Here is a 14315-nt window from a genome sequence, read left to right as displayed (position 1 = left end):
TCACACCAGCCAAGGTCTCACGGTCACACGCAGTGCTGTACATGCGCATGGCACGCCTAGCACACCTCAGTTTGGCCTCTCCTACACTCTCAGCAAAGCCTTTTCTCTCTGGGAATTACAGACTTTTGGAGTGCCTATGATGGACTCAGACTCAAAACCAGAAGGGTGTCTGGAGATGTACAGACAAGCCTGGCACTGTCTCACTGTAGCAGAGCTCTGCATAGCCTGCTTTAAAGAGTAGCTACTGTCTCTCTGCACTACATTCTACTGACGTAGGTGGGTATCGCCTCTCCTGAGGACAACTTTTGGCCAGGTTTGTGCTCCCAGAGGGGCGGATGCAGCCTCAGGATGGCTCTGCCTACCCGGGCATGCCCTCCATGTTGGCACATCCCCCACAACACTCAGCAAGGCAGCCAGATGGCCAGGAGGTGGGCAGGAGGAGGAACACGTCCTGCTTACGGAGAGGACTTTTTCAAAGCAGCATCAGCAACGACCAGCGATGCGCACAACCCAGCGCGCTGGGCTGCTGTTGCGGCTGTGTTGTGGTTGGGAAGCAGAAGGGGAGGGGCTCCACGCCAGGCGCAGGGTGCCAGCAAAGCAAGCCACTCACCTTCCCCTAACGGAGCACACAGCTTCGTTCGGCGAAGGGCAGCACGCCAGCAGCATGACTGCGGAGGCGGATGATCTAATGGCTGAAACGCTGGAAACGGGAGTCAGGAGGCGAGGGCTCGCTTCCAGCTGTATCTGTGGCTTGCTGCGTAACCTTTGGCAAGGCATTTCACCCCTCTGTTTCCCTTCCTACTCATCATATGTCTTGTCTGTTTAGCCGTTAAACACATCGGGGAGAGGAGCTGGCTCAAAGCAGGGCTGTCTGCAGCCATCGCTTGACGGGGGGTGCAGTGGGGAAGCTACTCTCCCACCATGTAAGCGACAGCATGCCCTGCACCAGGTGGTGCGAAGCATCCTCCTAAGCTCCCTAGTAAATCTCTGACACTGAATATGCATGTTCAGTACGTCGCCTCACAAGAGCCTTGATCTTGGGAAGAGCCTTGAGGTCCTGCCGTAATCGAAATAGCAACAGACCCTCTCCCCCTCCACCAGACACACACCTCCCAAACACCCAGGCGGGAAAGCAGGTTGAGGTGATTTTTATCTTTCAAAGTTTGGCAGGATTTCATAGTCGCGTGTGTGTCTGTGTGTGTGTGTGTGTGTGTGTCTGTGTGTCTGCATGTGCTCGTCACTGAAGCATGGGTAATTATTTTGTTTTATTTCTTTTTTGGCAACACTTTAAAGTAAGAGCTGGGTCTTTATAGATTGCTCAGGTTGCATGGAGTATGGATTACAGATCATCAGAGAGACATGAAAGCAGAAGACGCGTTTCTCTGGCACAGCATTAAAGGGACAATAACGGGGTAATTGTAGCCTAGGGTGCAGCCACCTTCTGCGCCCAGCCTTCACTCGCCTTTGCGGCACTGCGGAGAACTTCATGAGGGAAATGATGGAAGAGCTGGGGTGAAGATGTCTCAGGTCAGGACCTGGTTATTTCAAAGGTGATATATGCTCAGGAGGTTAAAGGCACCACTTAGGTACTTGAATAAAACACTGCCAAATTCTCGAAGCTGCAACAGAGGCAGGCTGAAGTCTTTTAAAACTTGATTTTTCATGCCTGTTTTCACCCCGAGAGACAGTTGTCAAAGGATCAAAGCAATTCCCATTTTTAAACTCTCTCTTTCTCTCCCTCTTCCCTCCCCTCCCCTCCATTTCTCTCTCTCTTTTTCCTTCCTCCTCTTCCCCCTCTTTTTCAACAGGACTCCACAGAATGGAGCAAGAATGAGAGGAAAAAGGCAGATAGAAAAGCATGAACTGGAGGCTTGTTGAGTTCCTCTACCTCCTGTTTATATGGGACCATATACTAGTACAGCCCTCCCACCAGGACCCAGCTGCTACCAACCAACATGTCTCCAAGGAATTTGATTGGCTTATTTCAGACAGGGGGCCTTTCCACCACTCGCGGAGCTACTTATCCTTTGTGGAAAGACATCGTCAAGGATTTACAACCAGATATAAAATATACAGGTATGTTGGTTTCCTACAGCACCTGTAGCTTGGGTAAGTTGTTAGGTGGTGGGAACTCAGACAGATCCTGTGGGCTCAAGGCTCATATTCAATGGGGAGACGCATCATTGTTCTCGTTCCACATGCAAACATTTATTTGGTTCTTCATGGTCCCCAGCTGGCAAGGCAAATCGATTCAAAGACTCAGATGTAATGCTCTGATAGCGAGATGAAGGCACTACGGTACCGTGGCAATGTGCACAACATAGTTGAGATAAAAAGGACCACGGGGCTGGGTGTACTTCATTTGCATCAACAGATAAATTCGTAGGCAGGTTCACAAGCATGTTTTTCAGATCAATGTACCTATGGGCAGACCAAGCCTCTGTACCGAATTCCTACGTGTGAACTGCCAATAGCTTACGGTTCACGTGGCAAGAACAGACATAAAGATGTCAGGACACACATCAGTACGGCAGTTCTCACGCAGCTGTGCATGAGCCTTAGCTGTGTACTGCCTACCACAGGCCTTTGCAGATTATCTCCATGTATGAGTCGGACTTGCTACAGAACTGTAATCTTGGTCTAAAAGTTTCCAATTAAAAAATTACAGAGGCTGTGCTCTTTCTAGAAAGGTTGGACTAGACGATCCCTGAGGTCCCTTCCAACCTGTGATCCTGTGAATAGGCAGAATTTGGATTTTTGTTTGCCTTCTAGGTTTTGAAACCTTTGTTGTCACCTGTTTCAAGCTCTTCTTGCCAGCTGTGGTATCCAGAAACACACTTTTCTTTTTTCATTTTAACATAAAAGCTGGGGTGCTCATATGAGCCTCCTACCAAAGCAGCAAGCGCTTTGGAGTGAAGGGGAATAAGCCAGCAAGTGTCACAAGATTTGCATTAACACCCAAAGAGACTGCAAAAGTCTCATAGATGTGTGCATTTACATAATTACATAGTCCTGTTGTGTTTCAGAAAGACATTTGCAAACACAACCATGTAAACTAGTAGGTAGGAAAGTACTAGTGAATAGCCCGCTGGCAACATGCGCGCAGATAACACAGGGTGACTGGGGATGGGGGAGCAGGGAAAGCACATGTGTGCAGGCAGTGTTCTCCCACGGGCAGAGAGCCAAAAGCATCTGCAGAGAAATAGCGACGTGCGAGACATCATCTATGTGTGGGGAAGAAAAATGAGTCGTGCCTGTCCCATGGCCTCCAGGGAGTGCAGCATCCCCTCCCCTCCCACCAGCCCGCAGAGCAAGGGCAGGTTAGCATGGGCTGAATATATTGTCCTGGCTTGTCCTCTTCATTCAAAACAGCTCGGTGGGGGGGGGGAACAGCCCCCAAAACTAGAAATTATGCCGCCACGCTTCCTTTAAGGACGTCTCACCATCTTTGCACAGGGGAGCAGAGAAAACATGCCTTTTCAAAAAGTCTTTCTTCCTGGTTGTGGATATCCCCAGCTCTCTGCCTGCCCTGCCTGACAACATACACTCCAACTGAGACTGCAAATCTCTGCCCCATGCAATGCCCCTGGCAGTGGCTCTGCCCTTTGCTAAAGAGCTATTCAGCCCTGAATGCTACAGCAGCAGTCTACAGGGGCTGTAGTGGGAGAGAAATGCATGCAATGTATGTGTTCAGACACATCTAAGAACTGTCACTGCAGGTCAGGCCAGAGATCCATCAAGCCCTGGATCCTGTCTCTAAGAATCATGGAGAAATGGGTCTGGAAGGACCTTGAGAGGTCATTTAATCCATGCCTCTTCCCCAAGGCAGACTCAGGCATACCTGTGTCACATATGACAGAGGTTTGTGGGCAACCTCTCCTGAACGGTTTTCCGTGATGGGGAATTCACACCCAGAGCAGGCAGCCTGAGCCACGGCTTTGCTGTCCCAACCTTTATAAAGGACCTGAAATCTTGTTTGTATGTGAAGCCTGAGATTTCTAGTGTTATCTGCTATGGGGTGAGGAATAAATTCCCCCTTTTTTTTTTTTTGTAGGAGACTGCTAAGAACTGAAGGTTTATCTTGATTCAGGATTAGCTCTATACATGGGAAGTGGAAAAGGATCTGTTTTTCTCCATGGATCTTGGGTGGATATTGCCAAAGTACTTAAGAAAGACACTTCTAGCATGGGGGGGCCAAGGTCCTCCTTCTTCCAACATGGGAGGAAATGGGCAGCAGCATTCTGCATGCCCAGGAGGCTCATGGGTGTGTGGGGGTGTCTGAGAAGGGTCTTGCAGCTGGTCACAGTGCTGGAGAAGTCATTATTCTCAAAAGAAACTGGAGGTGAGGCAGAGTCTAGTGGAAATAGGTGGAGATTTTGGAGAGGTGCGGGAAGACTGCCGGGGCACCTAGAGATGCAGCTCATGGGCAAATACCATGCACTAAGCTGAAGGAGGAATCTGAGGGCCTGGGGACATTCAGCCACGTGTGTCATGGTTTGAGTTGTTGGGAGCTGAGCACTTTGGAAACACACTCCCTGGGACTAACTTTTGCTCCAGATGTGGTCAGCTGAGAAGGAGGGGAAAATCTCACATGCTTCAGCAGAGCAGATGGAGCCATTAGGTAGGAGGCTGGATAGATGTTGGAGGGTTTTTTGTTTTTAATATCTGGCCCTGTCGGCAGAACCTATAACTTAAAAATTGGGCCCATGCATTTTTTAAGTTGTGTCAAAAATCAGTCTCGCTGTAGTGAATTAGTGGAGCCTCAACCAATTCTGGCAGTTAAGAGCTGGACGCTGAGCACACACACCCTCCAGAACATATCATTTTGCTGAAACCCACAGAGGCAAAATCTCATTTTGTGGGCTTCTTAAATTGACTTCGAGAATCTGTAAAGCTGTTGGGATTTTGTCAACTGTTTAATTCCAACATAGGAGCCTCTTTCCTCCCAGGTGATGTCTCTCAATTGCTCTTTGCACTAGACTAGCCCAAGGGAGGCACGTATTCTACATTAAGGATATCGTTGCTTTCCTTAGAAAAGCAGCTGATTTGGAGCATGGGAATTCTCTGTGTAGTCTTCCCTTTCAATGTTCCTTTTCTCCCATACTTCTTTTGGCTGGCTGGTTTGTTCTTAGTCCCTCAGTCACACAGTTCCTTGGGGCACTTGTGATTTTGTTGAAGGAGGTTTGACCTGACCACTGCTTTTCTCCTAAGGCCAGTAGCAACAGACCTCAAACCAGCCACAGCAACCAAGGATTTGGAGTGGATGTGAAATCAGGCGAGAGGACCTCACCCGTCCCTAATTGAAACACTGTCGCCTGTTTAGTGGTGATTTCCCCAGTGTCTTGCCATGCGGGAGCATGGACACAGCGCATTAGGACCGTGTCATTTACACTGAAAACACACAGAGATAAAGCCGCTGTCAGCACTACGCAGCAGCGTACGGCAAAATGCAGCGTTTTCTCATTTTTACAGGTGATGTTAAAAAGGAAGCACCTCCAAATTAAAACACGCAATACTCCTCCTTCCATCACAGCTGAAGTCCAGAGTCTGTCAGCAGCGAGCAGAGCCTGTTTAGTGAGCAAGGCTGTTTTATACACTGCACAAACAGAATTGCTGTAGAACAGCGTAGCTGCCGATATCTCTTCATAGGATGCCTGAATCCCAGTCTACCATCCTAGCATGGAAAGGCAGTTCGCTCTTACAGTCTCCAAAGGCTCATTCCCTCCTTCTGCGTATTGCCTTTTAGCAGATTTTAGGCCTCTTTCTCACAAAACTTGAACCATTGATTTTCCTGGTTCCCTCAGTCAATGTTTGCACCTTGCATACGATATTAGTAGGAAGGCAAGCAAAGGGGGAGATGTTTTATATTAAATCATGGACAGTAGGGGTAGATACAATTGCATTAAGGAAGCACATTAATCAGCATCGATTCATACTAATAAGGCTGGTTTAGGGGGGCCTCTGGCAGGAAAACGCTGCTTTGATCATTATCTGTGCACTCTGATGCTAATGCAGATAGGATGGCAGATGCTGAGAGTGGTTTGTGGGATGTCTGAATATTCATTATCACTATCCTTGTTGTTCCTAGTCATGAGAGCCTTGGGTACTAGGTACTGCACGAAGGCTTGAAAACAGCTGAAGCTCAGCTTGGCTTTGGGACTAGGGCACTGCTCAGACCAGAAAGCATTCCTGTTATCACAAGGCAGTAGCTAACAGCTTCAGTCCACTTCTTTGAAGTATATTGTTGTGTTGTCCTTTTTTTCTTCTCCCAGAAACTGATTATTTAGCTATAAGGCAAAGCAAAAGAAACAGCAGACTGAGCATTTGAATACACTATGCAAATATCCAGGCAGAAGCACTGAAACAGAAGCATTTCACTAACGATGCTGCTCAGTTTAAGCAAGTTAGAAAAAAATGAATCTTTTCCAGAAAAAATGAGGCTTTGTTGTTCAGTGCCAGAGGTGAGACATGGGAGGCAAAGAGGGAAGCGGTGAGATGGTCTCATGCAGCTGGGCAGACAGGCTGCCACTGCCAGTCTTCCTACAGCAAAGCAGGGACAGGACACACCGCCTTGGAAAGAGGGACTCACGGTTAGTCTGGCAGAGGGTAACGCAGGCAGTATCTATATTTTTGCCCCAGGGTCACGGTGTGGCTGTGCGTAAGCTCACTTCTCCGTGCCTCCGTTCCCTCCCCAGCCCCCTGAGAATGGGAGATGACAGCATTTGTCTGCTCTGTGTTGCTGGGCAGACTTAATTAAATGCTGCAAGATGTTTGGATGTAAGGGACGACAACAGTATGAAGTGGGTAATCACACGGGGCTGGAAGGGGAATGTGCATTTACAAGAAGAAATGTGGATTTTCCACGTGTGGCAATTCAATTCCATTTTCTGAAATGACAGTAAGGGCAGGGAAATCTGGCTCTCTGTGTAAGAGAGCAGGGAAACCCTGGGGTATAAAAGGGAGATCTGCTTGCCTTGCAACTTCTCCTGCAGCGGGACCATTTAGAGGCTGCCTAATTTCATGAAACCTGCAAATCCAGAATACTTCTGAGACCTCTGCCAAGTCTGGTTATAATGCACAAACGGATTCAAAACTTAATGGGGGATGTGACAACAAACTAGCCAGTCCTGTCCCATCCCTCCGCCTGCAGAGTGACAGGACAAAAGAGAATGCTTATGTACACTCGTTACAGTAAGGTGCCTGGATATATAACAAGGAAATACAACTCCTGAGACAGGAAAGGTTGTGAGTAGCTCACTGCACAAGCTAGCTATAAATTGGTTGGTGTGGTGTGTGGAGAAAAAAAAGCTGATTTTTCTTTTTCTTTTCCCCCAGAAATTTGTTTCTTCAGAAGGGTGGTGCAGGTCTGGGACAGGTCAGTGGAGAGGTGAAGGCTATCTCCATCCTCGGTGGTTTTCAAGGCTTGGCTGGACAAAGCCACAGCTGATGTCCTCAAGTGATAGTGAGGTGATAGTCCTGCTTCAAGTGGGAGGTTTGATTAGGGACCCCTGGGGTCCCATCTGACCAACATTTCTGTGGTTTCTCTGTTTCTCTGATTCAGAGTGGACACTGAACTCATGCTCATGAAGGGATTTGCACTACTGAATGCATTTGGCCACACTAGAGATTTTTATTTAGTGCTAGAAAACCCACAAATCTGAGCAGCTATGTGCTCTCTAAATGTGTCATTCGCTCGGCAAAGAGGAAGAGAATTATCACGAAGCGAGGATCTTTGCTGTGCAGGCAGCACAAGCTACACAGAAATGCATACGCTGTCCTGCTGCTTAGATTTTGCCTTAGAGGAAAAAAAATTAAAAAGGATTAAAAAAAAGATTGGTCTCACAAAACTTTCTAAGTTCTATGGCACCACAGATTAAAAACAGCGAGCCAGATTCTCTGTGACATAAATATGTGAAGCTGTTGACTTCAAGGAAAATTCACCAATTTCTTGGCTAGAGAATCTGTTCTAGCATATCCAGCATGGCCCACTGCCCCGGGACCTGCATACAGAGCACCGCGGCTTATAGGGCTGCTTGTCCTGCCTGTCTGTCTGGGAGCATGATGAGCTTTTATTCTTTCTAAGTGAAAGAAGAATGCAACTCGTGCATTCAGGCGTTGGACCTGGACAATCTGGCTAGCAAACGTGAGGTTTGTATGATTGTTTTTAGCGGCTTCTATTATTTTGCCTTTCCTCACCAGACCTTCCTGGCAGGTTTCATGCGAACCTGTGATTTCCGCAGCTGAAGAACTGATTCAGCAGAAAAGTAATCTTGAAAAAAAAAGGAAAAAACAAAGAGTTAATTTTCAACCAGACAGCTTTTCCAATCTCATTCGTTATGTAGTCAGGTGATAGTAAAGGGACAGGACTGTGGGTGGAGGCAGGAAGGGAACTAAGGGGACTGGTGAGAATGCTTTCAGCAGTAACGTGGATTAAAGTTGCATTAGAGTGTTTGTGAAAATGCATGCTAAGTTTCGGCAGAGACAAGATCTATAAGAGCTGCTTCCACCATTTTTTCAGTCCATTCTTCTTCTGCCATCTCTCCACTCCTCATTGACTCCTTTTGCTGTCTCTCCATTGCATTGAATTTAATCTACTGGTCACTAGAGCTGTACAAATAATTGATTTTGTGGTTCACTGGTTGTATGGAAGAAAAATAACATTAAAAATGGGTTGATCTGAAATGGTTGTTTGTTCAACTTTTCAGTAAAATGAAAAAATCAAAACATTTCATTTTAGGCTCAGTGAAAGGTTTAAGCTTTGCTGTTTGTTTTCATTTTATTAATCCTGTGAAAAACACTTTTTTTTTCCAATTTTAAAGGCACAAAAATTCATCTCAACACACAAAGTCAACCAATGCCACTTAAAAATGTCAAAAGGGAAACATTTTGATCTTGAGTATATTTTATTTAGCTGTTTGCTCTTCAACTTGCTCATTCAATTTATGTTGAATTTGCAAGTAGTTTTTATGTCCTTGGGAAGGAGAAAAAAAGGGGGGAAAAAAAAAACAAAAAAAGGACTGGCTGGCCTTATTATTCACTCTGAGACTCTGAGATCTTAAAATTCCTGAGGGTTCAGCTTCGACTTCCCGTGGGTTCAGCTTTTAGCCATCTTAGGGTAAAGAAAAGAAGAAAGTTTCCCCAGCACTGCTGGGCAAGGGAGGCACAATCCCGATGAGCAGTAGGACTGCAGTCTTGCTGTGGGAGGGGTCATGCTTGCGCCGGACTAAGGTGGATGTTGAGACCTGGGTGCTACTGACCGAGACAAACGCTACAGCGTGGGTGCGTCATCGTCCCTCTCTCACACACATATCCTGGCACTTTTTCAGTCCTGTTCCAGTTGTTTGGGTGCCTGAAGCATCCAAAAAGCCACCGTGAAGGTTCTTCTCAAACAGCATTAAGGTGATGCTTTGCACTTGTACAAATTGATAGGCCTTGTTAGGCTTTTTAATCTGTGCTTTGGCTTTTTTAATCATGCTGAAGTTCTGCTGACAGGGTTTTCCTATTAGGTTTTTATGCTCTCTGTTTAAAGGGGACATCAACTTTTATGTTTTCCAGTCAGAGGCAAGGCTTCTTTTAGGAGAGGCAACGCAGCAATTGAAGGACAGAGGGAGCTGAGATGAAAGGAGGCTCTTGCCTCTGAGTGGAATGAGCAATGGAAATCCGTACAGCATTGCATGGCAAAAAAATACGAAATTTCCATAGTTTACATTATGCATGTAAACGAGTGATGTACATTGGTTTGTAATCAGTAAATGCCTTGTAAATAAATGTGTGTAAACCAAAAATTTAAATCTATTTCCATAGTGCATGTAAACAATGAAGCCTTCTAGTGTTCTCTTCAATGTAAACGTTAATCTAAAAATGACATTACTCCAAGTTTATGCAACTTTACAAGAGAGCCACAATTTACATTCCTGTCTCACCAGCTCTAACACAGCATCTTGGCAAACACGAGCCATTCAGTGATGGGCGTAAACCAGCCAATTCCATCACGTAGCCTCTCCTTTAGCCATAACCTTCATTCTTCATGCAGTTCAGGGACCAGTGTTGTTACACTCCCTGCTTAATGCGTCTCCCTGCATATGGCAAGATTTTAATATATTTGCATAAGCAGAATAAAGGCAGGAGTAGGGATGGCAGGGAATGGCTCCGGCTGAGCCGTACAGCACTTAGACCTGGGCTAAGCAGACAAGGAGCTTGGCCTTCTCTGGGGCTGGAGGAGCAGCAGCTCCAGCTGTGTTTGGATTCAGATGGCAAGGGCTTGTGTGAACATCAATGGCAGTCGTGGGACTTGACAGAAGGACAAACCTCTCTTCCTCTTTGATGTTCTTGAGAACAGAGGGCAAATGGAAGGATAAACGGCATCAGCCTTTGATACGCTCGGCGCTGATAAGATATGGGAACAGAACATCTGCCCAAGCTTTGGGGAAGGGCAGGCCCTCGTCTCGATGTGGGAGCACACGCCCAGCCCATAGGGAATGGCACAGAAGCAATGCAATCGATAAGTTCATATTCTGATAGGTTGCTTGTGGTTGGGACGTGCCAGTTCCTCTGGAGAGAAGCATGCACGTGAGCTTTATGCCTACAAAGGCATATCACTAACTGGTTGCCCTGCCTGCTGACCCGGCTAAGCTCTTAGCTGGATCGGCTGAGCGTTAGCACAGTTCTGCAGAGCTGCACGTTCAAGCACAAAAATTCTCCTTCTGAATCCAGAACGAAATATTTTCACTGTGCTCCCAACGTACCCCAGAAGCAGCACAGACAAATATTTTTAGTCACTGAACCTTTCCAAAGAGATCTGCGTCCTGCTGGGCTAGGAGGGAGCTGTCTTCACAGTCCCCCCTGAGACCTTGTTTGGTGGGGGGATCTTTTCCCCTCTGCATGAAAAGTGGAGGCCTTTGCCCAGCAGACCTCCCAGGGCTGCTCCCCAGTGCGCTGTGACAGCAATGACTCTGCATGTTCGTCTCAGGTTTCTTCAGACCAGTAGACCATGGTCCAGTGGCTTGAGAGCATATTTTAAAGGCTAACAAGCCAAGGAGAAGCTTTCACTCTTTTTTTTTTTTGTGAGCAGATTATTAATTCTGCTTTTAAATGAGGCAGATGCTTATTTCAGCAGAGAAGCTGTTACATTAAAAAAAAAAAAAAAATCATCCTGTTAGATGCATGGAATAATTTTGTTCTGGCACCAGTAGCAATGGGAGATGGCATGACTGTACCTATTATAGGGTTTTTTCTATTTCTGGATCCCTCTAATGTTTCCCTTGGGTTCCAGAAAGTTTTTTTTTTTCCTTTCTTTTTTGCTGATTGCCACCCACCAGCCTCTGTAAATGGAACAAGATGCGTCCCACTGGGGCAACCGGAGCCATCCAAGCTGCTTTCCTGTGTTAAACTACTAAGCTCAGGTACAGAACCCAAGGACACACCTGAAAAGAAACCCAGGAATCAGGGAAGAAGAAGGGTTTGGGTCGGCCCTTTGTGCCAGGGTCTCCTCTCTAGGCAGCATGAAATCAAATATGCCTGTGCAGAGCCAGAAGTTCCTCTGCGTGCCGCAGCGCTCTTGCATCCAGCAAAGGAGCTGACACAGCACACAGGCGGTTTGGTGCAGCCTCAGCTTCCCCTACAGACAGTCCTGGGCAGGTGGTACCTGGTCTGCTCCTGGGGAACAGGGTGCAGGCAGGATTGGGGCTGCTAGGTCTGTACACCAGGGATGCTGTTCCTTGGTGACCAAGCCTGGAAGATCTGCACCTTGGGTGCTCAGAGCCATTTCCACATCCGCAGCACTTCGCAGCCTTCCGCCACTGACTCAGTGACCATGAAGGATTTACAGGAAGCTGCAATGAGGTTCCCTTCAGCAGGGAGTCATTTTTGCTGGTTAAATACATCCCATCAGGTGAGAAACACTGAGAGGGCAGGGAGGAGAGGGGTAGAGATGGGACCTGCAGGTAACAGCAGTATTTGCATCCATCGTGCTGTCTGGGCTGGAGGCACTCTGCAGCGCAGGCTGAAGGCAGGTGCTGCCTCCTTCCCTCCCTGCCCGACTCCTTACAGCTGCCTAGCTCTCCAACAACTCCGTTTCAACAGGACAGAGAACCTCGCAATCACCCCTACACGCTGCGGCGTGGGAAAGCCTCCGACCTGCTTCAGCACCTGCCCTGAAAAGCAAGCCTTGAGGTCTGACGCTCAGCTGCGAGCAGGGCCAGGCTGGGGCGTAGTGGAGGGATGGGATTCTCTAAAGTATCTGCTATGCTTCTAAATCAAAGTCCTGCTGACAACACAGAGCACTAAATGCCTGCCTGGGGCTCTGCTTCTACAGTCATGTGACAACATCAGAATTTAAGCTTTAATTAAGAAATGAGTGCGGGGAGGAGGGAAGAGTCTCTAGCCCTTATAACTGCAAAAGAAAGCTTGGAAACATGACCTGAGTGCAACCAACATCTGCTTTAATATGCAGACGGCTCCCAGCAGAGGGGTAAGCAGCCGGGAGAAGAAGCCATTACACCAAATTCCCCATCAGGTCAGGCCTGCTTGTGCTTCTGCTTTCAATGAAAACACTTGCTTGGAGAAAGCGGAGTGTCCATAAAAGCTGTGCTGTGGCAGAATTACACCAACACACCCTCTCTTGCTGTACATGGCTCTCATGCAGCCTTGCAGGGCCAAGTTTTACACTGACACAGCCTCTGCTTGTACATAGCCATCGTCCAGAGGTGGCAAGAGCCAAGCTGCCTCCGTGTTCCTGCAGGCTGAACTGTGCCGATGGTGCACAGCACCTTTTATGCAGCAACATGGAAATTCTCTGCTCTGGGATTGTGGCAGGAAGTTTTTGCCTCCTGGAGTTCCTTAGCCCAGACTGAATGGACTCCTTTGTTATGCCTATAAGGCATGCAAGCTTTCAACACCTGCTGGCCCGAAAACCCATGCTGTGCTTTCTCCTGCCATCAGTTTTAGCAAGGGCAGGGAGCAACTAGACGTTTTAGACACCAGTTAAGAAGCCTCTGGATGGTCTCCATCTCCCAGGGATGCACCTTTGGCAAGGTTCATTGAAGAAGAACCTTATCTGATGGCTATGCTCTCAGCCAGGACACCAAGGTCTGGAGGCTTAAATATGCCTGATAGTGCAACAGCCTCTCATTCCCATGAATGAGTATCACGAAAAGACAGCGGAAGAGCTGTTGCCCTGTAACTTATAGCTGGCAGCTGCCTCTGGCCTCCGACTGACTTAGTGATAGCTCTTACAATCATCCTGATGCTGATCCCCCTGATGATGTGGCTCGAGATCTTGTCATTTCTGCAATAAAAGTGCTCCTTTTCAAGCTACAAACAAAGGTTTCATGGACTGGCAGCGACTGGCAGGTCTGCTGTCGCAGTGAGCTCGGGATTCATCTGGGATTGGGATGCAAATGCTGACCAGTGAGGGACACTGCCTCCCCACAGCTACCGGAGGTGGAAGAAAGGACGAGGTGAAACCAAGCATTATGTCAGGAGGGCAAAGGTGTTTTCATTATCCGTGCATCCCTGCCCAACCTCATTTTGCTTTTCCTCGCTTTTCTTTCATACTAGTTCTTTTCCTCTCAGCAAAGGAAAACCTGCCTATTGAGTATTCAGCATTAAATATTTCAGCGTTAGCTTCCAGCTCGTGAGCAAAAACCAGAAAGAACATTACTTTTTACTCCCCTCCAAATGTCTGGGGCTCTCCCTGGGGAGTGCAGGCGCGCAGCCTGGGTAAGGCTAATATGAGAGCTTGGTACACAGGGAGAACCGTGTGTTGCATGGTTAAGAGAAAGCAGAGAGGCAGGAATAAGAAAAGAAGGTTGTTATCTTCATCTCTGCTTAAAGCTAAATGAATAGTCCGTACCAGACTAAAATGTTCTCTTTGCATTTTGTCTTCCTTACCCCTGTTTTCCTCCCCTTACCCCCCATTCATGCAGACTGTGCAAGTCCCACATTCCCCCCCCCCACCCATAAAAGATTCCCGACTGTTTCTTGGGAGTATTTGATATTTGAAATCCGTGCTGTACCTATTCAGCCTGTGAGTGCTGCCGAGTCACATGATGAACTGTATCTCAAGACTATTTAGTGTCTTTTCAAAGCCCACACTTTTAGAGTCTTCTGATTATGTAAGAGTCTCAACTCAATTTTTAAAGTAAGTTTACGGCCCTCATAATTGCAGAGGAAAACTTGATAATATGACTCCTACATACTCAGAAAGCAGAAGGCAAAAAAAGAAGAAAAAAAAACCCCATGAAGTTTATCAGATTTTAAAAGTCTCATGAATTTTAAAACCAATCTCTTAATTCTTTTTTGGAGCCTGACTCATG

General features: G+C 47.1%; 1 protein-coding gene across 1 annotated transcript in view; it reads left to right on the top strand.

Annotated features, from left to right (window-relative positions):
- The window catches only part of BRINP1 (BMP/retinoic acid inducible neural specific 1), an 88374-nt gene that overhangs the window by 26032 nt on the left and 48027 nt on the right, over positions 1 to 14315 (top strand). Inside the window, exon 2 of the mRNA XM_075112057.1 lies at positions 1809 to 2076. Within this exon, the coding sequence (XP_074968158.1) occupies positions 1859 to 2076 (218 nt within the window). The 5' untranslated portion in view covers positions 1809 to 1858. The remainder of the gene's footprint in view (positions 1 to 1808; positions 2077 to 14315) is intronic.

The sequence above is a fragment of the Phalacrocorax aristotelis genome, chromosome 17, assembly GCF_949628215.1.
Source record: "Phalacrocorax aristotelis chromosome 17, bGulAri2.1, whole genome shotgun sequence".
Classification (NCBI taxonomy): domain Eukaryota; kingdom Metazoa; phylum Chordata; class Aves; order Suliformes; family Phalacrocoracidae; genus Phalacrocorax; species Phalacrocorax aristotelis.
The sequence above is the reverse complement of the archived record's forward strand: the minus strand, read 5'-3'. Positions and strand labels throughout refer to the sequence as shown.